Consider the following 20,171-nt stretch of genomic DNA (forward strand, 5'->3'; position numbering starts at 1 on the left):
TACTGACATTCTGCTCGTGGGAGCTTTTTGTTCAGTTAGTGTATGATAGTCTGAAGATCTGGTTTAGCACATGGTCCTAATTTTTTTGATGCGTTATGAGCTCTAATCAGATGACTTGATTGACTGATCTTGATGTGTGATCTTGGTCCTAATCTGATGAACATTTGTCCAACCATGTTTCTGCATTTTACAGGAACATTTGTCAACATCGCCTACGGCTAAACAGAAGAGATGCCCAGATAGAGTCCTAGAGGTAACAACCTCATCATGGTTGTTTACCTTTGTTTCTGATTAGAAATAAAGATCACCACGAGCTGAAGTGCATTCAGAAACAAGATACCAGTGCTCATAGCACTGATGCTTACCACAGAATCTATGATGATTTGTGCGAACTTCTGCCAAGGATGCTGTCTGCATCGTTGCTTTTTCCTACAAATGCTTTGAACAGTCACTGGCATAGAGCTCATTTGGGGTATGCTGAGCCTAGGCATAAAGGACAGCTCAACTCCCTCCCATTTATCATAGCCAGGGCAGGTAGAGGTGGTATCAGGTTCAGATTGTTTTCCAGCACTACGTTGTACTCTCCATCTGATAAACCAGCACAGAGCATAGGTTCTTCTATCTCTAACCATGTTCAGATTGGCACCAAACCATAGGCACTGCAATGTGGTTGTATGGAAATATTGCAAACAATTTAACCTGTACGTCGTGCTAGTTAATTAGCCAATAATAGCTCTCTGAGCATTTGAGTTACAAACAGTTAACTGTCTACAGGTTACAAAAATCTAAATCCTATTGCGGGATCATATACTGTCCTAGAGTAAAATTTTAGTGAACAGGATTTTCATCCCTAGCACATGATCTCCATTCTAATACAGTTAATCTTTGATTTCCTGCTTAAAAAAAACTGATATACAACTCTCCAGATTTCGTCTCAAGTGGCACACAACCAAAGTCCGATGGTTGTCAGAGTGCAGTCTGCTATCTTAATCCCTTGGAGCTGTTGCTTAGGCCAGCACTTCAATGACCTTAGTTGTTGCGAAGCAATTGCTCCATCAAATGCCAAAGCCTTTTTCGTCTTGCACTTGAGCACCCGAGGATGCCTGCACGGTTAGCAAATATCAATTTTCAAATGCAAACAACCAGGCAGCTATTGACCGACAATGACGATACAAGTATTTTATAGATTATACTCATATTTATAATTATAAATATATGGCTATTTTCTACTGGACATAACAGAGGATACCTTATAACAGTTCACTTGAGAAGCTTACTTGTAAAGTGAAAGTCTCACTGTCCCAAAGATAGACCCTAAAGTGTGTTGATGCAGGAGATTCAAATCTATCTCCTACTCTGCCCTTTTCATTAGTTTTGCAGCAAATATTTTGCTTGCTGTGTTACGCAAACATTCCTAACAACTTCATCATCCTTGTATTATCTAATTCCATGCTATAGCGCCTCTGCTTCAAGCCTATTAGAGTAGCTGGAAACACTTGGAATATCTAGTAGATATTGCAACAAAGGTTTTGCTTACTGTGTTACTCAAACATTCCTGATTACAACTTCATTATCCTTTCATTATCTACTTCTTTGCTAGAGTAGCTGGAAACACTTGGAACATATTGTAGCTATTGATGCTGGGCAGAATATAGTAGATTAAATGTCTGTTCCTCATTGTTAATCAGGCATGAAGAATACTCCAGTTTCAGTAAGTACACTTTATTCCCTTGTCATCTATTTGAGTTATCAGTCAGGGTCATGATAGATAGTGTTTGACATGTAAAAATAGACATTTGAAACTCACTTGTGTAGATGATGTTGTCAGGAGCACATCATGAAAGACTTTTGAGATTATAGTCCACCAAATCTGGAACAAAATCGGACAATTTCTGTTATCTTGTGAATGCTCACAAACTGTTAAAATGCTACAGCTTTTACAGAGGAAAACAGGATAAAGAAATTACACTCACTATAGCATGACTGTTCGTCTATATAGCACCTCATCTTCGCTTTCCTCGTTATCATCATCTGATACTAACTGGCTGCCTGGCATCTGAAGCTTTCCACCCATTGTAAAGGAAGGTCCTGGTGCATCGCCCTCAATAAAATCCCCTCTCATCCTTTCCTCAAACCTCTGATCACTGCAGTTCAGAAACCAATCCAAGCTGCATCTAATCCCCTTAGATGCAACTCTCATGTACCGTGGCTTGATCCTTGACTCCAAACTGTAAGTAAAATACTCCGGGTATTCTAACAGTTCGCTTATTGGACGCTTCATTTCGCTCTTGAAGAAGTAAAGACTGTTCTTCATGAGCTCAATTCGAAGCAACAAAATCTGAGGGCACCGAACCACCATCCGTGCAACATCCTCATTACTAATCGCTCGCCCATGGAGAAACTCCACTGGCTTCAGTATGATATTCTGATGCAAACTTACAAGTTGCGGCAATTTCTCAATAGCGCTGGCAAACCCATCAGGATCAATTTGGAGCTTCAAGTTGAAGAAGTACTGCTGGGCCGCCAACTTCGCTTTCAGTGGCAGTCCAAGAATGGGTGGATACTGTGCAATTACCAGCGGCAACATCTCCTTTCGAATGCCAAAGCTGAGCAATGCCTCCACATTCGGTTTGACCGTCTCCTCAAGATCATAGCCAAGAATGTATGGCCGCTTCTCGAGAATCCTCGCGAGGATACGCATTGGCAGCCCAAGAGAAGTGATGTAGTCGCACAAAGGCTTGATGGTAGTGCCGACGCGCATGCCGAGGAAGAAAGGGAAGTGCGTCACCATGGGGCCGATGTCGCGCGGCGCCACGCCAACGATGCCGACGAGGTACGCGACGGAGGTGCTGATGGTGCCATCCGGCTTGAGGCCGAGGATATCAGGGTATCGATCGAGGACGCGGGGGATGTCCTGGCGGTCGACGTCGAGGCCGCGGAGGGACTTGACGACGGGCGCGAGGTCGACGGCGACGGAGGCGTGAAGGCACGCGGGGTAGGCGCGGACGAAGGCGGCGAGGCGCGCGCGCGTGACGCCGAGCTTCTCGAGGTAGGAGAGGACGGGGATGACGTTCTTGCGGAGGGAGCAGGCGAGGAGGAGCGGGTAGGCGGAGAGGTCGTCGGTGGAGAGGCCGAGGCGGAGGAGGAAGTCGAGCCGCTCCTGGAGCACCTCGAGGGAGGAGGGGAGCTCGACGGCCTCGAGCTCGCCCGCCGGGTCGGACACGCCGGCGGAGCGGAGGAAGTCGAGCGCGAGCACGCGGGAGACGAGCCGCTCCTTGCGCCCCTGGATCACGCCCCACGTCACCGACGGCATCTCGTACTCCGGCGGCGGCGCGGCAGGCTTCGACGAGAGCGGCGCGAGGGGGAGGAGGAGGAGGAGGGGACGCCCATCGCCCGCGGCAGGGCCGAGTCTCCGCAGCGCGCGGACGAGCGGGAACATGGCTGCGGCCGCCGGAGAGCACGGCGGCGGCGGCGGCGGCGGCGAGGAGGCTGGAGAGTGGTGTGGGGTTTGCGGCTTCGGTCGGTGCGGTGATTTCTACAAAATTTGACCCAAATTATGAATTAAAGTGCATAAATACGAGCCCGCTATCACAGGGCCTTTTTGTGCAGGCCTTGCTGATGGGCCTTTCACTCTTGTGCTTGTTGATGCAATTTTGCACTAGTAAGCACTGCATCTTCCTGCCGAGCAGAGTAGCAGCAATTCAGTAAACTTCGCTGTAACTTTGGCCTGTTCGTGTATGTTAAATTCTGAGAATCAGCAGAAATAGCTGATTAGAAGTCAGTTTCTTATGTGTTGTTCACTTGTTCGGAGAGATTTCGACTTCTAAAGATTAAGTTGCAGCTATCAGAAACACTCTGAATAGACATTTTAGTACGGATGGGCGAAAGGCATTTCCATGGGCGCGTGACTGGCTTTAGCTTAACTGAACTTTTTATCTCTTAAATTATGATGCTCTATATCTATCGGTGTACATAGTTGTTGGTGGGACACCCGGATTTTAGGATCACTTATAATCAAATCCGAATAGACTACGTATACGACGGCTAAACTTGTCAACAAAGCAAAAGTCTAACTATCACTACATGGAATACATGAGTACCGACCTAAACTTTAGCCTTGAGAGGCGTTTCAGGAGGCATTCGTTAATTCTTTGGGATGATAAGCTCTACATTTATGTGTGATCTCGAGCGAATTTGGCACGGAAGAAATTTATGCTTCGATTATTATATATATATATATATATATATATATATATATATGATAAATAACATATGATACCGTAAGCCTGTGTGGTTATCTTGTTAGGGTGTGTTTGGTTCGTGGGCGAAGTTAGATAGGGTGGCTCAGGAGAGGAGTATTCTATTAAGATGTTGGGTAGGTGTATCCGACTAAATTGGTTGGATGAGATCATCCACCTTCACTAACGGTGTTCATTAGTGATTGTTTAGTGATAATTAGCGTGTTTTGTTATTAATTAGTAATTAACAAGTTTAAATTAGTGTTAATTAGTGATGATAGATATATTTTATTGTTAATTTGTACTAATTAGGATAATATTTATGTTGCTTAATTAATAATATTATTTATTAGTAATTAAATATAGTCATCCCATCCATTTAACCAAACAAAACATTGGATCGTTCCATCCAACCAAACATAAATCCGAATCACCATATCCCTAAAATTATAGATGACTATATCCCATCCCATCCCAGCTTACCGTGTTTCAAGCCTTCAATTCGCTAGCTGCGTACGCGATGTGACGTGCGTGATCGCCTCACCGGTCGCTGCTCCTCCATGCCTAGCCACAGCTAGCCTCACCGCTTCCATTGTAAGCTGCTGACAGGGATGATTGATTAACATTTTTTTCAGAATGATATATTTATAACTAAAATACATTATAAATTATATATATACGTGTTCTTAGCGATCTAAAAGATTATAATAAAAAAATTCTAAAATCATGTTGTAATTTTGAAAATAAATGAAGCGTTTACATTGATTGCGCGTGACGTGGTTCTGCCCGATCTAGATGGAGTACGTACGTGCCCATCTGTAGTGGAGGTGGAGCCAATCACGGCCGGCCCTCGTCTTTTCGTACTCCTTGCGAACCCAACACGCAACACATTGCTTTCATTAGACGTACAGTACTCCTGCATTCTGTGCAAAAACGTGATTAATTTGGTATCTGTTTGATTAGTTAACGTCAAATAATGTATATATTTCACGATATGATCGTCTTAGCTGGCCATGTTTATCCCCTAATTAATGTCATCTCCACGTCGGCGAGAAGTGAGCTGAGGGCCAGCTAATTATTAACCTTTTTATGTTTCGAAGACCTCCAAAGACTGAGCTACGGAAGCACGAAAACTGAGCGTGTGTAACTCCAAAAAATGACAAAAATGTGCACGTCATTTTGTGGGTGACCTGTGCCACAGTCTATCGAGTACACACCGTATTGAGATGCCCTGACTAGTAACGTGGTCGCTAATGTGTACTCCATAGACCCCACCGCTTACGAGTCCACGTAACAGTGACGACGCAACTAAAAAGTTAATGCCAGACAATCCACGTTTGTACTATACGGTGTTGATTATACAACATATTTGTAATAAAATAATTTATAAATGGAGCTTTTTTTATATATTCTTAACGCTCTAAAATCTAAAACTGAAAAATAAATTTAAAATTTAATTTTAATATATAACCTTAAACAAAAGAGATTATGAGACTGTAGTGACGAATCCAACATGATATAAGGGGGACTAAATAAAATAGATAGAGTTTGAGCCCCTCTATTTTCATAGTTTTTTAAAAAAATTTAGGATGGATTTTATGTAGACTCATAGACCTAGCGGGGATACTAATTATTCTCAGCAATATAATTGTTTTATGTTCTGAAGACTGCCAAATTCTGACGCATATACATACATACATACATACATACATACATACATACATACATACATACATACATACATACATATATATATATATATATATAAGCTATAAAAAAGCACAAAAATAGAGCATGCGAAAACTCCAAAAATATGCAAATCATTTCATAGGTGACATGCAATATGCCTTCTTCTTCTCAGTCTCCCTATTCATCATCTCCTTTTGTGCTTTAGGTGAGACTTGAAAGGGATTAGAAGAGAGATGTGCTTCTATTTTTAGAGTTGGACATAGGTTTTAAGAAATGGGTGAAGTTAAATAAAGAAAAAAATATTATTGGTTAAGAAAATATGTCAAGAATATAAACATGAGATGATTGTGATCGGTAGACATGAGAGAGTAGCTAGAGAAATATTTTGAAACAAAATATAAATGCTAAACAAGGCTACATTTTGTGACAGATGCTATATTTTGGGTGGATGGAAGCCGATGTTGCTTTGTGGTTGTTTTTGCACTACTAACGAATGCTCGTGTTTTGTTACAAATAAAAGATATTGTAATATTGTTGATGCTGAAAATAAAAACCCGGCGTTAACAAATATTGCTCAAATAAATTAAAGATATTTTTAATGAAATGTGTCACCCATATTTTTTTAGAGATATTAACCTTGATTTTTTATCTAGCTACCAATTTAAATTTTACTATTAACATTGAGAAGTCTAAACTGTAATTTACAAAAAAAATATAACAGGATTAGGTGATGTGCAGATTTCCCTACCGATATTTTGAACTCGTTTCCCATGATCTACATGAAAACACCGACCACGACGGACAAATGGGCACAACTTGACACTGTAACACGCAGCACTATCGATCGTGACAATACTGTCTGTACATGTACCTTCTATTTAAGACAATGAAAACCACCAAAATTTAAATATTCCAAATTTGCTCACACCAAACAATCAAACATATGCTCCACCACATCAGTGGGAGTCTGGGAGAGTCACAACTAGGAGAGATAATGGGTTCAAATTGTGTGTCTATAAAAATTATGACTTTTTTAAGGTGCACCAAGTTAATATGAGCCATCCATTGTGCATAGATCAAAGGGGTGATAATACTCTTACCTCATGAGGTAAGAGTCATTTATTGTCATTTAAATTTAAATATGATCATAAATTGCATTGTAACAAGGAAAGATGATATTTTCTTGCTTAAATACTACTAATTCAAAATTATACAATAATTATACTAGTAAAATTAAAAATATGCAATACTCTCAATATCTTTATACCTTCAATTTATAAACTATGTTCAGAATAACTAGGATGCATATATGAACAAATAATTTTCACTTTTTTATTTTTTTTTGTTTTAACAGAACCTAGTATCCAAATTCAGTCATATCTATTTGGCTTCAAATAAGAAAAGTAGTTGTAATAAATTTTATGTTAAGTTTGAATCCTTTGGAGAATCAATTGGAGCTTGCACAATTTTTTAGCAGTATTTATAAATGAAAATTTCAATTTGACTGACATGTTGGTCTACCAAAATTTTGCCTAATATTTTCGTATGGAATTAATGTGCTTGGTGTTATTATTATTTTGCAGTAAGCATGCATGCAAGATTAGCAAGGAAAGATGATTATTGTAATAGTACTTTACTTATTTGGGCATGCTAAATTAATGAGGTGTTGGATCTTTTATATTGATTAAAATAAAAGGGCAAAATTCAATGGTTAAGATTAATCGAGAGCTCTTAGTAAGATGGAACACTGTAAAACCGCTCTAAAATTTAAGAATTAAGTCTAAAATAGGATGATCTAAAATTTCATAGTTATTTAATTCAAGTGGCGTTATGAAAAAACTCAAAAACATTGGTCCATTATCTCACACCCAGTGAACTAGGTAGAGGCAAGAGAAAATCAATACACATAACTAGATATGGTACTGTTTTTGCTTTTAGAAAACAACGGTTACTAGCCAATTGACCATGCAATACTACCCATACATGATTTTTTTTTCCAATTCGCATATATTTGAACTGAATCATCATGAAATTATTTTTTACAAGCCAGATGCACACACCGCACTCACGCTCACACACCATCTGATCAAGCAAATAGTTTTAAATGTTGTAGTACTCCTTCCGTCTTCAAATTTAGATATAAGATGTTGTCTAACCATTCATCGTAATTAAAAAAATCAGCACAAATATGAAAAATACAGATAAACTTTAAAGCATCTTTAACAAGGAAATAAGTCACCGTAAAAATAAATAATACTAGTACCCTCCTTCTATATCATATTAAAAGTCTCTTTGGGTTTATTTTATGTTTATAAAATATATGCTAACATCACAACACCAAACTAGTTTAACTAATTCTACAATTAAATGTATTCTTAGGTATACTTACTTTTTTGTCTAAAATATTATTAAATTTTTCTCACACTTAACAAAATTTGACTCGGTACAAACTCAAAATAACTATAATATAAAACAGATTTTTTTATAAGACAAATAGTTATAGGTAGCGCCAAAAATCAGCCGCGAAAAAGTGACAGCTTTAAAAAAGGACAAACAGTGCAAACTTTTCAACCGGAAGTTCGGCTGACTCACTGGATAAATCCCTTGCCTTCGCAGTCGCAACTCGCGAGACGAACAGGACAAATTTGCCACCTGTTTGCTCTCATACACTGCATCATATATTGCCGTCCCCGTCGCCTCCACTCCCCGACTCGCGCAAACTCCCCTCCCGCCGCCCCGCGACGCCGTCGTCTCTTCTCCGGCCCCCTCGTCGTCGGCGTCGCCATCCACCCGCGCGCCAGTGGCTCGGTGCTGGCGAGCCGGGCGCCGTGTCCAAGTCGCGCAGTTCCTCCTCCGGCCGCGCCAACTGTGCTATTGGTATTATTACTTACGTCTGCTCCGCGCCATCCATCCTCCTCGCTCACGGGAACCGGGAGAAGCTGGATCGCGCACCGGGCCCGTTCCTAGCTCCCCTCTGGCAGCGCGCTGCGATTCCGTCGTCGTCTCCATTCCGCGGCGATCCGGAGGTACGCGACGGCTTCGTCACTAATCTAGGCCTCTAGGGGAGTGTTTTTTTGGGGGGGGATTCGAGGCGCGGCGGGGAGATTTTCGGCGGCAGGGGTAGGGTAGGGGATGATCGAGACGACCGTCGCGAGGTTTCCGACCAGCGAGGCTGGATTGTGGCCGCTGGGGAGGCGGTGGCGGTGGCGCGGACGGGTCTCGTGCTCCACGGCGGCGTCCATGTGCATTTGCTCGCGGCGTGACACCTGGCGGCGCTCACGAGCTTACGGGTCACTTTTGCATAGCAAAACGGTGTAAACATAATGAAAAGACATGAACAAGCGTGAGGCCAACGTACAAAGCATGGGCCACTTCACTGCGGAGTTGGACCATTTCTCGCCGGGGCCCGGAGATTCTGATGCAGGATCAATGGTTCGGTTTTGTCATCCAGGACAGTAGTACAAGTACGAGTGTTGTTTTTCTCTCTTGGAATCATTGATCTCGATCTCAGATTCCTTGGTTGTCATCGTCAGAGTGGATTAGTGGACCATGGTCCATCAGTCCATGGGATGCTGGCGTGTGAGGCTATGAGCCACCATCTATATGCAAAGAGCCGTTTAGACTTTAGACTATAGTTCTCTTTCTTGTTAGGTTATTGCCTTTTTATTTTCTAATTGGGTATGACAAGCAATACATTTAGATAAAGGAAGTTTTTTTTATTGAACTAAGACAATTACATTAAAATAGTAGAACTGAACTGAGATCACGTCCAGCCTCCGTATAATTAAGATACACACAACCCACGCATACACACATCAAAAGTTTATTTCAAGTGAAGAGACAAACTTTTAGGGATGATTAATCCATAGACTAAATCGCCACCCATGCTAGGTGTCTAAATGAGTAGTTCCGTTCCTAACAATACAACGGTTTTGAAGCGACATGGAGCTCATCTACTTGACATTTCTCTTATTTCGAGGGAAAAAAGGAACCATTTATATTCATCCATATATAGATGAATTTTGAGCATATTCTAAATTAAATGTTTGAGCAATAATATGCAGTATCAACTACTATTCTGTTGAATGAAGCCTTTATTATAAATCGTGTTCATATGAAAGAAATTTGTAACTATAATCATCTGTCGGAAATCTCTGTACCCTGATGGCCTGATTGGCATGCATTTCATCCTCAGGAATTGTGAATAGCAGGTTCTTCACTGTGGCACCTTAACTGGGCTTTCCTATGGGTTCTGCAGGAAGTGAAGTACGTTGCTTGGTCCTGTCATCAGAATCAAACTGAGCAGTTTTTTATTCATTAACACTCTAATTGTATTTATTTTCATCCACAGATCAATGACACATTACTTGGTAATGGAGTTGTTGGCATTCTTGCCGAGACTGTTAATATGTGGGAGAGAAGATCACCGCTAACCCCATCCCATTGTGCTCGTCTTCTGCTTGGAGGAGGCAAGGGCAGAACTGGAGTAAATCGGATTATCGTGCAACCAAGTACAAAGAGGATCCATCATGATTCTCAGTATGAGGATGTTGGGTGTGAAATTTCAGAAGACCTGTCAGAGTGTGGTCTTATTATAGGAATCAAACAACCAAAGGTTATATCGTCCTTGATGTTACTCTAATTGATTGTGCATTGTAATTTGTACTAGTATTCTGGTTATGGTTTTTTGTCTTTTTCTGATCCGTGCTCCTTTGTGCAGCTGGAGATGGTTCTTCCAGATAGAGCATATGGATTCTTTTCACACACCCATAAGGCCCAGAAAGAAAATATGCCACTATTAGATAAGGTAGCTACCATATGCTTATATCAATGTTTTCAGTTAAGAGACACATGCATTTTTTTGTGGAGGTACTAAACTTCTAAGCCGTACTCTCAGATCCTTGAAAAAAGAGTATCCTTGTTTGATTATGAGCTAATTGTTGGAGATGATGGGAAAAGGTTGCTAGCATTTGGGAAATTTGCTGGGAGAGCTGGACTGATAGATTTCTTACATGGTCTCGGACAGCGTAAGGATGCTTGCTTAATTCTCAGTTCATGTACTGACATGATATGATATTCTTGTGCCACCCAAATTTGCTATCTGCATATTTACTTTTTCATCATAAGCACCATTTGGTCTTCACAAGTAATTTCTTGGTGTTGATGGATTGTTCAAGAAACTCATTTTTCACTTTAAATTTCAGGGTACTTGAGCCTTGGATACTCGACCCCATTTCTCTCTCTAGGGCAATCTCATATGTATCCTTCACTCGCTGCAGCCAAGGCTGCAGTCATTGCTATTGGTGAAGAGATAGCAACATTTGGACTCCCATCTGGAATTTGCCCTATAGTATTTGTATTCACTGGAACTGGAAATGGTAATTTATTGTTAATATTTTTTTCATTGTGTAACTTTCAGATAATAAAATCCCATCATAAGCCCCAATAGGGAATATGTATCGTTTGGATGTCTTTGGTGCTTTGAAGAGAAGAGTTGTTAGTTAGTTATTGGCCATTTTGTAAGCTTGCATACTTTCAAGGGGAAATAGTATCTATTTAATGATGCCTTGGATGTTGTACACCTGTAGTTGGTTTGACCAACAATTGTATCCCCACACTTTGTAACTTCATGCATGACAGTTTCTCAGGGTGCACAAGAGATATTCAAGCTATTACCCCATAGCTTTGTTGATCCTGAGAAGCTTTCAGAGCTTTCCAAGGTATTACTCCTTTTCTGTCAGAAATTTTAGAGTCAACTATTTTAAGCAACATTTTCTGTAAGTTTCTCTTTTTACCTGTTTGGAATGAATGTAATTTCTTCCAGTGCCTTTCTGTATGCAGAATGATAGTATACACCTAATTTTGTGCTCTCTACAAGTATACATCTAGTTTCACTTTGTTTTAAAAAATCATACTAGTAGATAGGATATTTTAGGTATTTGATTTTACTTGTAAATACAAGCATTAGTTTCTTAAGGTACCTCATTATGCTTTACTATTTTTTATTTTACAGGCTAGAAGTCTGTCTCAACATCCACAATCAAGCAAGAGAGCATTCAAACTGTATGGTTGTGTTGTCTCTTCTAGAGACATGGTCACTCCCAAGGATCCCACCAGATGTTTCAACAAAGTAAGGGACAATTCTTCTATATTAGAAACATAAGATGAATTACAGTGTGTACTACAAAATACTCTGATAATAACAGCATTAATACATATGTATTTGTATTAGTCTACAGAATATAACTTATCTCATTGTGTCCTGATGTAATTAATCCCTTGGTCTCATACTACTGGTCGTTATTTCTGAATGCCATCAATCCGATTTGTCTAATATTTGAATGTTATGCTGTTCATGTTTCATTACATTGATTAAGACTTTGCTTTTCTTGTAAAAATCATTCGAAATGTTACCTGTAAATTTTCCATCCTTATTTAGTACCTCATTATCATTTCCTTACATTCCAACTGCTGCAATTTAATCCCCAATTGATGTCATTTGCAGGCTGACTATTATGCTCATCCAGAACACTACAAGCCTGTTTTTCATGAAAAGATTGCTCCATATGCATCTGCCATTGGTATGGTCTATGGCTGTTGCTTTTGTTTGACAATATTTATTGTGTTTATGTATATCTAATGTGTAAAGCTAGTCTGAGACAATTATATATGTCTCCATGTAAACTTTTGCATCTTGAAGGAATAATTATAGTGTTGGAAAGCCAGTTTATAACTCTTATTTTGTGTATAGTATATAACACTTCATGTCACAACCGGAGTTTCGTCCTAAGCCTAAATCGTAAAAAAAGAAATTTCTGGGCGTGACACTTCAATAGTAAAACTAAAACCTAAGTTGGCCTTATTTAAAATTTCTAATCTAACAAGGCAGTATTTGCAGTATGTATAGCCTGGACTTTGCCATAATTATAGCAGGAATTGATGAAAATCAGATACTTGTTGCAAGAAGTTGCAAAGTTTAACCGTATAGACAATATATGCTAATATTTATGTTATGTCTGTTTTTCTACAGTGAACTGCATGTACTGGGAGAGGAGGTTTCCACGATTGCTGAGCATCGACCAGTTACAACAACTGATGAAGAATGGTTGCCCTTTGGTTGGTATTTCTGATATAACTTGCGATATCGGAGGTTCCATAGAATTTGTGAACAAGAGTACTTCAATTGAGAGACCTTTCTTCCGGTAATGTACTCACTTTCTGCTGTGTATTATTCACAATTTTGTAACAAGTTCTCACAGCATCCTAAGCTGTGTGACGTTACCTACTTTTTCACTATAGTTATGTTTTTATATTCACTGCGGATGCATAACTCATTGTCATGTCATTCACTTAGTGATTTTAGATCAGTAGACCTATGTAAAATGAATGCTCTAGTACCCTAAAGATACTTGATGGCTCTCTTTTATAATTGTAATTATCTGTCTTTCAGTAGTTATGGCTTTTGACAAGTTACTGATACACATGTCTAGGTATGATCCTTCTACTAATTCATGCCATGATGACATGGAAGGCAATGGTGTGATCTGCTTAGCCGTTGACATTCTCCCTACAGAATTTTCCAAAGAGGTGGGCTCTTCTATAGATAAGTAGGGCTATCTTTCTTTAAGCATAAACTGTTTCCATTGATTGTTATCCCACTGAACTTCAATATTGTAGGCCTCCCAACATTTTGGAGACATATTATCAAAATTTGTTGTTAGATTGGCCTCAGCTAAGGAGCTGTTGGAGCTTCCTTCACACTTGAGAAAAGCTTGCATTGCACATGCTGGCAGACTCACTTCTCTGTATGAATATATTCCTCGGATGAGAAAGACTGTGATGTAAGCTTCAAAATCCAATTCTTTGTTGTCCTCCTCATCGTCACCATTATATTTTCTGTGTGTTCCCTGACAGTCTAGAAGGACAGAATGAGCTAAGAGCCCGTTTGGTAGGGCTCAAATTTCTAAATTTAACTCTAGAAGTGGAGTCTCGAGTGGAGATACTTGAACACAAGCCCACCTAATTAGTTCATTTTGCCAGATCACTCCAGTCCACTCTGATCTTATTTTGCGTGGAGCTGAAACAATGGTCATCTTTTCACTTTTTCAGGAAAAAAAACAAACGGTATATTTGCAAACGAAAAATAAGTTATAAATAAAAATTATATATATATATATAATAAGTTATAAATAAAAATTATATATATATATATAGCGATCTAAAAGCAAATGCTGAAAATAAACTACGATGAACAAACTCATATGTTAAGATTGAAAATTTAAAGTTTGGCTTATAAGCATAAGCAGAAGCGAAAAGATGAGGTTAGTATAGCTGGAGTTGCACCAAACAAGCTCTAAATAGCTATCTTGTTATATACACACAGCCTTTTTTTTCTGCCTTGTTCAACATTCTACCCGGTGTCCTGAAACTATAACTTTGTGGCTAAGACTATGATGCTTAACCAGCTTCAAGCATGTTTTTACTGGTCCTAATGTTCTTCTATATGTTCATGTGCAGAGAGTTGCCACCAGCTCCAACAAATATACTACCTGATAAGAAGTACAACACCCTGGTTAGACTAGTTTTCTAGTATTACAGTACATTTATCTGCATCCGACTATTATTGGATATGTGTAATCAGGTACTGGATTGTTTTCCTTGTTGGCCCATGAAACAGGTCTCTCTCAGTGGCCACCTCTTTGATAAGTTCCTTATAAATGAAGCTTTGGATATTATTGAAACAGCCGGAGGTTCTTTTCACTTGGTTAGATGTGATGTTGGGCAAAGCATTGATGATATGTCATACTCAGAGCTTGAAGTAAGAAATCATATTTGTTTTTCATGCACAATTATTTAAAATAAAAAATCAATATTACATGGTGTATTTAGCTTGGGAAACTAATTGCTCCTGTTTTCAGAAATCAATATCCTGCTACCATGCATTAAAAATTATTACTGCTAAGAATGCTAAATGGACTGAGAACTGAAATATTTTCTTTCTTTTCTTATGGAATCTTCTTAGCAGCATCCAAAATGTTCATATAACTAGAATTAATTTACCGAGGGAAAATGTGGACGTCATTGTAAACTGATAATAATGCACGGTATCTCTGGATGATCCTGTGTATTTGGATTTACTACTGTATTGAAAAGTTAGATATATGTAGAAAACAAAAGGAGCAAACGACAGAGGTTGGAATTACGTCCTGGGCTCCTGCTCCACTCCCACGGTCCCACCCATCCCTATCGCTGCTGCAAAAGGCAGAGGTAGTACGACTAGTGCAAAAGCAGTCAGATATAAACCCTCAGATATTCTTCATGCAATTATTGGAGAGGTTCACTAGTTCATCTCCGTTCCCCTTTCTGAACACACTATGCTCTGCCTGCTTTCTACTCCGACTGATCATCAACCTGGATGGACATCCATGAGTTTGTGCCTTTTCCTTTCACTGTTCTTCTGAACTCTGTTCTTTTCATTGTGTATAACCTTTTCTCTCTCTCAAAGAAGCGCTATTTTTGGATCTTGAGTTTTCCAGATATGATATGATGCAGTGAACATGTTATATAAAACTCAGAATCCTGCACACCTATATGACGAACTTTGACAATCCTACCATCGATTTCAAAAATCTTTCTTTTATTTTGATGTAAATCTTTCTTCAATGACTCAATTATAATTCCCAGCAATATCCACCATTTGAGTTTGGAAGCCACTTTACCAACTTATTGTAGTTTGATTCTTCTTTCTTTAGGAAAAAAAGGATCGCCCTCATATTACCTACATTGTGTAAAAAATGGTGTAAATCTAATACTAAGGCTAAATCTGAAACTCTATTATGTGAGCTAGATCACACAAGAGTACAAGACAAACCTATTTTGTCTTATAGCATTACTGAAGTTATTTTGTGTGTTTGGGTACATCTCCAATAACTCATGCCACTTTTTTGTATTTTCCATGATACTATTGTTTTGTTTACTGGCTTTATCCTCCTTGGAATTACATTAAGCCAAACATTTTAGTGCACCTTTTTTTTGGTTTCTGAGAAATGGTGCTCCTTTTACAGGTAGGAGCAGATGATACGGCTACATTGGATAAGATTATCGATTCTTTGACTTCTGTGGCTAATGCACATCATGCAGATACTAATGCCAGAGTAGAAACTGAACTATCTGTAAAGATAGGAAAAGTCAATGAATGTGGAATTGATGACAGCATGGCTAAAGAAGGGTCAAAGGTTTTAATTCTTGGAGCTGGAAGGGTTTGTCGACCAGCTGCTGAGTTTCTAACATCTTATTCAAACATCTTTGGCAGTGGTGCCAACGATCATGACATAAACCAAATTCATGTTATTCTGGCGTCCCTCTATCAAAAAGATGCAGAAGAGGTTATATCTCACAGCACAATTCATTCCTGGACTAAGTTTTTTGCTACATTGTTCAGTTGCTTGCATGACTTGCTATCAGCATGATGTGTACATCAATAAGCAATGAAAATAGCAGAATGTTATTATTTTAATCAAGATGAATAAGATAAATTTAGAAAAATGCAATACTTTTGCTTATGTGTTTTTGTCTCTATATGCAGACAATTGATGGCATAAAAAATGCAACTGCCGTTCAACTCGATGTCGCAGATATTAAAAATCTTTCCAATCTTGTTTCACAGGTAATTCCAGTTCTGGTATTAAATTTCCATCTTATAATGGACATAATAGGTTGCTGAATCATATGGCAAACAATAGTCAAACCAATTTGATTTGCAAATATAAAAAATATCCATGTGCTGCAATGAATTTCAAAAAAAAATTACTGTTTCAAAAGATTGAGAATTTAGTGATGATCTCTTGCAGGTTGAAGTAGTAGTCAGCTTGCTACCTGCAAGTTTTCATGCTACCATTGCAAGGGTATGCATAGAGGTATTCCATACTTTCCTTGTTTCCTCTTATGTATAAGATCTCTGATGTTATGGGAGGCCATATTCAAAGTCATTCTTGTATGGCAGCTGAAGAAGCACCTGGTCACTGCGAGTTATGTTGATGAATCAATGTCAAAGCTGGACCAAGCTGCAGAAGGTGCTGGTGTAACTATTCTCTGCGAAATGGGCCTGGATCCTGGCATAGGTACTTACTTGATGTAATAACAACCATGTACTCTTGGATGAACAAACTTTGCATGCATATGGTACATATGTTCGTAAAATTATTAGGGGATGGGATATGACTGAAATATTATCGCCACAATGAGAAAATGCTCTATTGCATGAGTAAATTTGCTTGTCCAAACAAGTCAAAATATTCCTTACCACACACAGATCATATGATGTCAATGAAAATGATTGATGAAGCACATGCTCGAAAGGGGAAAATAAAGTCATTTACATCTTTCTGTGGTGGGCTTCCATCTCCAGCCTCCGCAAACAATCCACTTGCCTATAAGTTCAGGTGAAATATGTTGTTTCCACATCTGAAATAACAGGAACCATGTTGAACATAACAGATTTTACAAGAAACAGTCATGGCTATTTTTTTCTATTTTGTAGTTGGAGTCCAGCCGGTGCCATCCGTGCAGGGAGGAATCCTGCCGTCTACAAATTTCTTGGAGAGATTATCCATGTAGATGGTAAGATGCATAGTTTATACCCTTACTGACAAAATCATATTTTACCAAAGCTAATATATACTTGGTCCACCTATAACTTTCCACCTACAAACAGAGGGTGTACACAGGCTAGTATTTGTTTTTACAGCATGGAATCTAATTAGTTTTTCACTCTGCTGGAACAATGGTTTATTCAGCGTATCTGTGCTAACTTACTTAATACTATCTCTATTTTATAATGTAAGATTTTCTAGCATTGTCTAGATTCATATGAATACTAATGTCTAGACATATATATGAATAATATACATTAATCAATGGATGAATCTAGGCATAGCCAAAAAGACTTACAATATGAGAAAATGAGGATCGATATTATGGGAAAGGAGAGAGAATTGTCATATATTTAATAGTTAATTTACCCATAACTTCTATAGGTGATAAATTATACGAGTCAGCAAAGAGGCTCAGACTACCGGAACTTCCAGCTTTTGCACTGGAACACTTGCCAAACCGAAATTCCTTGATGTATGGAGACCAGTATGGGATCTCCAAAGAAGCATCTACAGTATACAGGGCTACTCTTCGTTATGAAGGCAAGTGTCGATGTACCATTTCGTTTTCACTGAAACATTCATTTTCCCTGCAAGTGATTTGAACAAATATTTGCTGCACTTGTGCAGGATTTAGTGAGATAATGGCAACCTTTGCGAGAATTGGGTTTTTTGATGCTGCAAGTCATCCTCTGTTGCAACAAACTACTTGTCCTACATACAGGGATTTTCTTATTGAACTCTTCAATGCTTGTGATATCTCCACAACGGCCACCAAGGAATATAGTGAGGTCTCTGGAGGGCAAGATGGTGAACTGATTTCCAAACTACTGAAATTTGGGCATTGCAAAGATAAGGAAATAGCTGCTAAGACAGTCAAAACTATCAAGTTAGTTTTTGAACCCTATGCTTTCTAACATTGCCACCACATTTCACCTCTTCTAGAAACTTCCATGAAGATCGTGCTGCATTTACATCTAATATTATGCAATAAATCTTTGTGCCAGCATATTTTAGGAATATGCTAGAAATAAGCGGCATTATTTTTGAAATTCTTTGTTAGAACTGACAACACTTCGCCAATCTTATGCTTGCTAGGTTCTTGGGGCTATATGAGGAGACACAGATTCCGGAGAATTGCTCAAGTGCATTTGATGTGATTTGCCAGCGAATGGAACAGAGAATGGCTTACGGACACAATGAGCAGGTAAGGCTTTATCAGATCACTAGTCTTACTTTTGTCTCATGTATTTTATATTTTTACATAGCTATCAAATTGATTTTATTAGCCAGTTAGAAAATGTTAACAGAACAGAAAATTTTATGAAATGATGAAAGTATAGTATAGCCTTTTTTCGTCAATACTAAATGAACTTGAGAGAGCTGGACTTTGCTTTTAATTGCTTACATATTTCCAGTAGATACCTAGTTCAGTGATCTGTCTGAATTTGTCTATTTCAGATTGTGCTTTACCACATAATTCACAAGCTTCTTTCCCATTAAGTTAGAAAACAAAATAAATTCTAAAATCAACGGGCTTCCATGGAATATCATTACTGGCACGCTAAATGTTTTGCTTTGGTGATGTAATTCAGGACATGGTACTGCTGCACCATGAGGTGGAGGTGGAATACCCCGATGGCCGACCAACCGAAAAGCACCAAGCAACCTTACTGGAGTTCGGAAAGGTTGAAAATGGCAGGCCCACCACAGCCATGGCTCTCACTGTCGGAATACCAGCAGCTATAGGAGCTCTGGTAAATAGCTCACCTGTCCTGAAACCACATTGCACTTACAGTACCTGAACAAAGGAGGAAACGTGTACTTACTTTTACTCCCGTTTTCTCGTCGCAGCTCTTGCTCCAGAACAAGATCCAACGGAAAGGAGTGATCAGGCCTCTGGAACCTGAAATCTACATTCCAGGTGAGTGCAAATCAAACCGCATACTGCATACATACTACCAAGTTTATGCCACTGGCGCTTTTACTCTTATGGAACCTAGCTACATTGTTGAATTGCTGATGCATGTTTTGCCTTTGTGAAGCGTTGGAGATCTTGGAGTCGTCGGGCATCAAGCTGGCGGAGAGGGTGGAGATATGAGAATTTGGAGCCAATGTTGCGGGATAGCTTCCGTGTATATAATTTAGCGAATAAATAAATAATAATCGGTCGTTGTTGTAAGCAGTGTGTCATCTATGTAAATCCGTATCGACTAAGCACTGAATCAGCCCAAATAACGAAGTGAAGAACCAGATCAGCTCTTCCTGCCCCCCGAGAAACTAAAAACAATTTCTTTGCGAGTCGAAACATATCGTGACAGTAATGCAGGATTCACTTGTTTAGTAAAGGTAAAGGTATTGGTGGTAACTGGTACCATTACCGGTGGAAGACGAAGAACTGTGTTCGCGACAGCCCACCCGAGCCTCCATCTCCATCTCCACCGGCTGCGACACTGTCCGTCCTACTCGACGGCCTCCGCCCGCTGCTGTGACGCGAGGCGAGGTGGGTGGAAGAAAGAAGAGGGGAGGAGCTTGACCGGCCGGGATGGGATGGAGGGATGGCCGGATGGGTAAAAGGGCAGACTCCACTCTC

The 20,171-nt window shown here is 39.4% G+C and overlaps 2 protein-coding genes across 3 annotated transcripts; one reads left to right on the top strand and one right to left on the bottom strand.

Moving 5' to 3' along the window:
- Positions 1-661: 661 nt before the first annotated feature.
- LOC102714617 (transcription termination factor MTERF4, chloroplastic) lies at positions 662-3,528 on the bottom strand. 2 transcript variants are annotated; one of them, XR_001549709.2, is made up of 3 exons: positions 1,974-3,528; positions 1,808-1,870; positions 662-1,103 (listed from the first exon to the last, which is right to left on the bottom strand). XR_001549709.2 is itself a non-coding variant. In XM_006647956.3 (1 exon), the coding sequence occupies exon 1, from the start codon at positions 3,437-3,439 to the stop codon at positions 1,973-1,975; it is 1,467 nt and encodes a 488-aa protein (XP_006648019.1). In that variant the 5' UTR covers positions 3,440-3,528. The 2 variants fall into 2 exon arrangements, 1 of the variants encoding a protein (XP_006648019.1); XM_006647956.3 differs by lacking the exons at positions 662-1,103; positions 1,808-1,870 and having other exon boundaries at positions 1,973-3,528.
- A 5,030-nt stretch (positions 3,529-8,558) lies between these two features.
- On the top strand, positions 8,559-19,848 carry LOC102714890 (alpha-aminoadipic semialdehyde synthase). Its single transcript, XM_006647957.3, has 26 exons — positions 8,559-8,953; positions 10,123-10,193; positions 10,279-10,542; positions 10,648-10,734; positions 10,825-10,954; positions 11,132-11,305; positions 11,568-11,647; positions 11,941-12,057; positions 12,433-12,508; positions 12,958-13,129; positions 13,418-13,514; positions 13,605-13,768; positions 14,445-14,499; positions 14,605-14,745; positions 15,992-16,312; positions 16,513-16,593; positions 16,778-16,843; positions 16,930-17,047; positions 17,239-17,368; positions 17,467-17,546; positions 17,963-18,121; positions 18,209-18,467; positions 18,677-18,785; positions 19,174-19,335; positions 19,433-19,502; positions 19,624-19,848. The coding sequence occupies exons 2-26, from the start codon at positions 10,173-10,175 to the stop codon at positions 19,677-19,679; spliced, it is 3,189 nt and encodes a 1,062-aa protein (XP_006648020.1). The 5' UTR covers positions 8,559-8,953; positions 10,123-10,172; the 3' UTR covers positions 19,680-19,848.
- The last annotated feature ends 323 nt before the right edge of the window (positions 19,849-20,171 follow it).

This window comes from Oryza brachyantha, chromosome 2 (genome assembly GCF_000231095.2).
Source record: "Oryza brachyantha chromosome 2, ObraRS2, whole genome shotgun sequence".
Taxonomy (NCBI): Eukaryota; Viridiplantae; Streptophyta; class Magnoliopsida; order Poales; family Poaceae; genus Oryza; species Oryza brachyantha.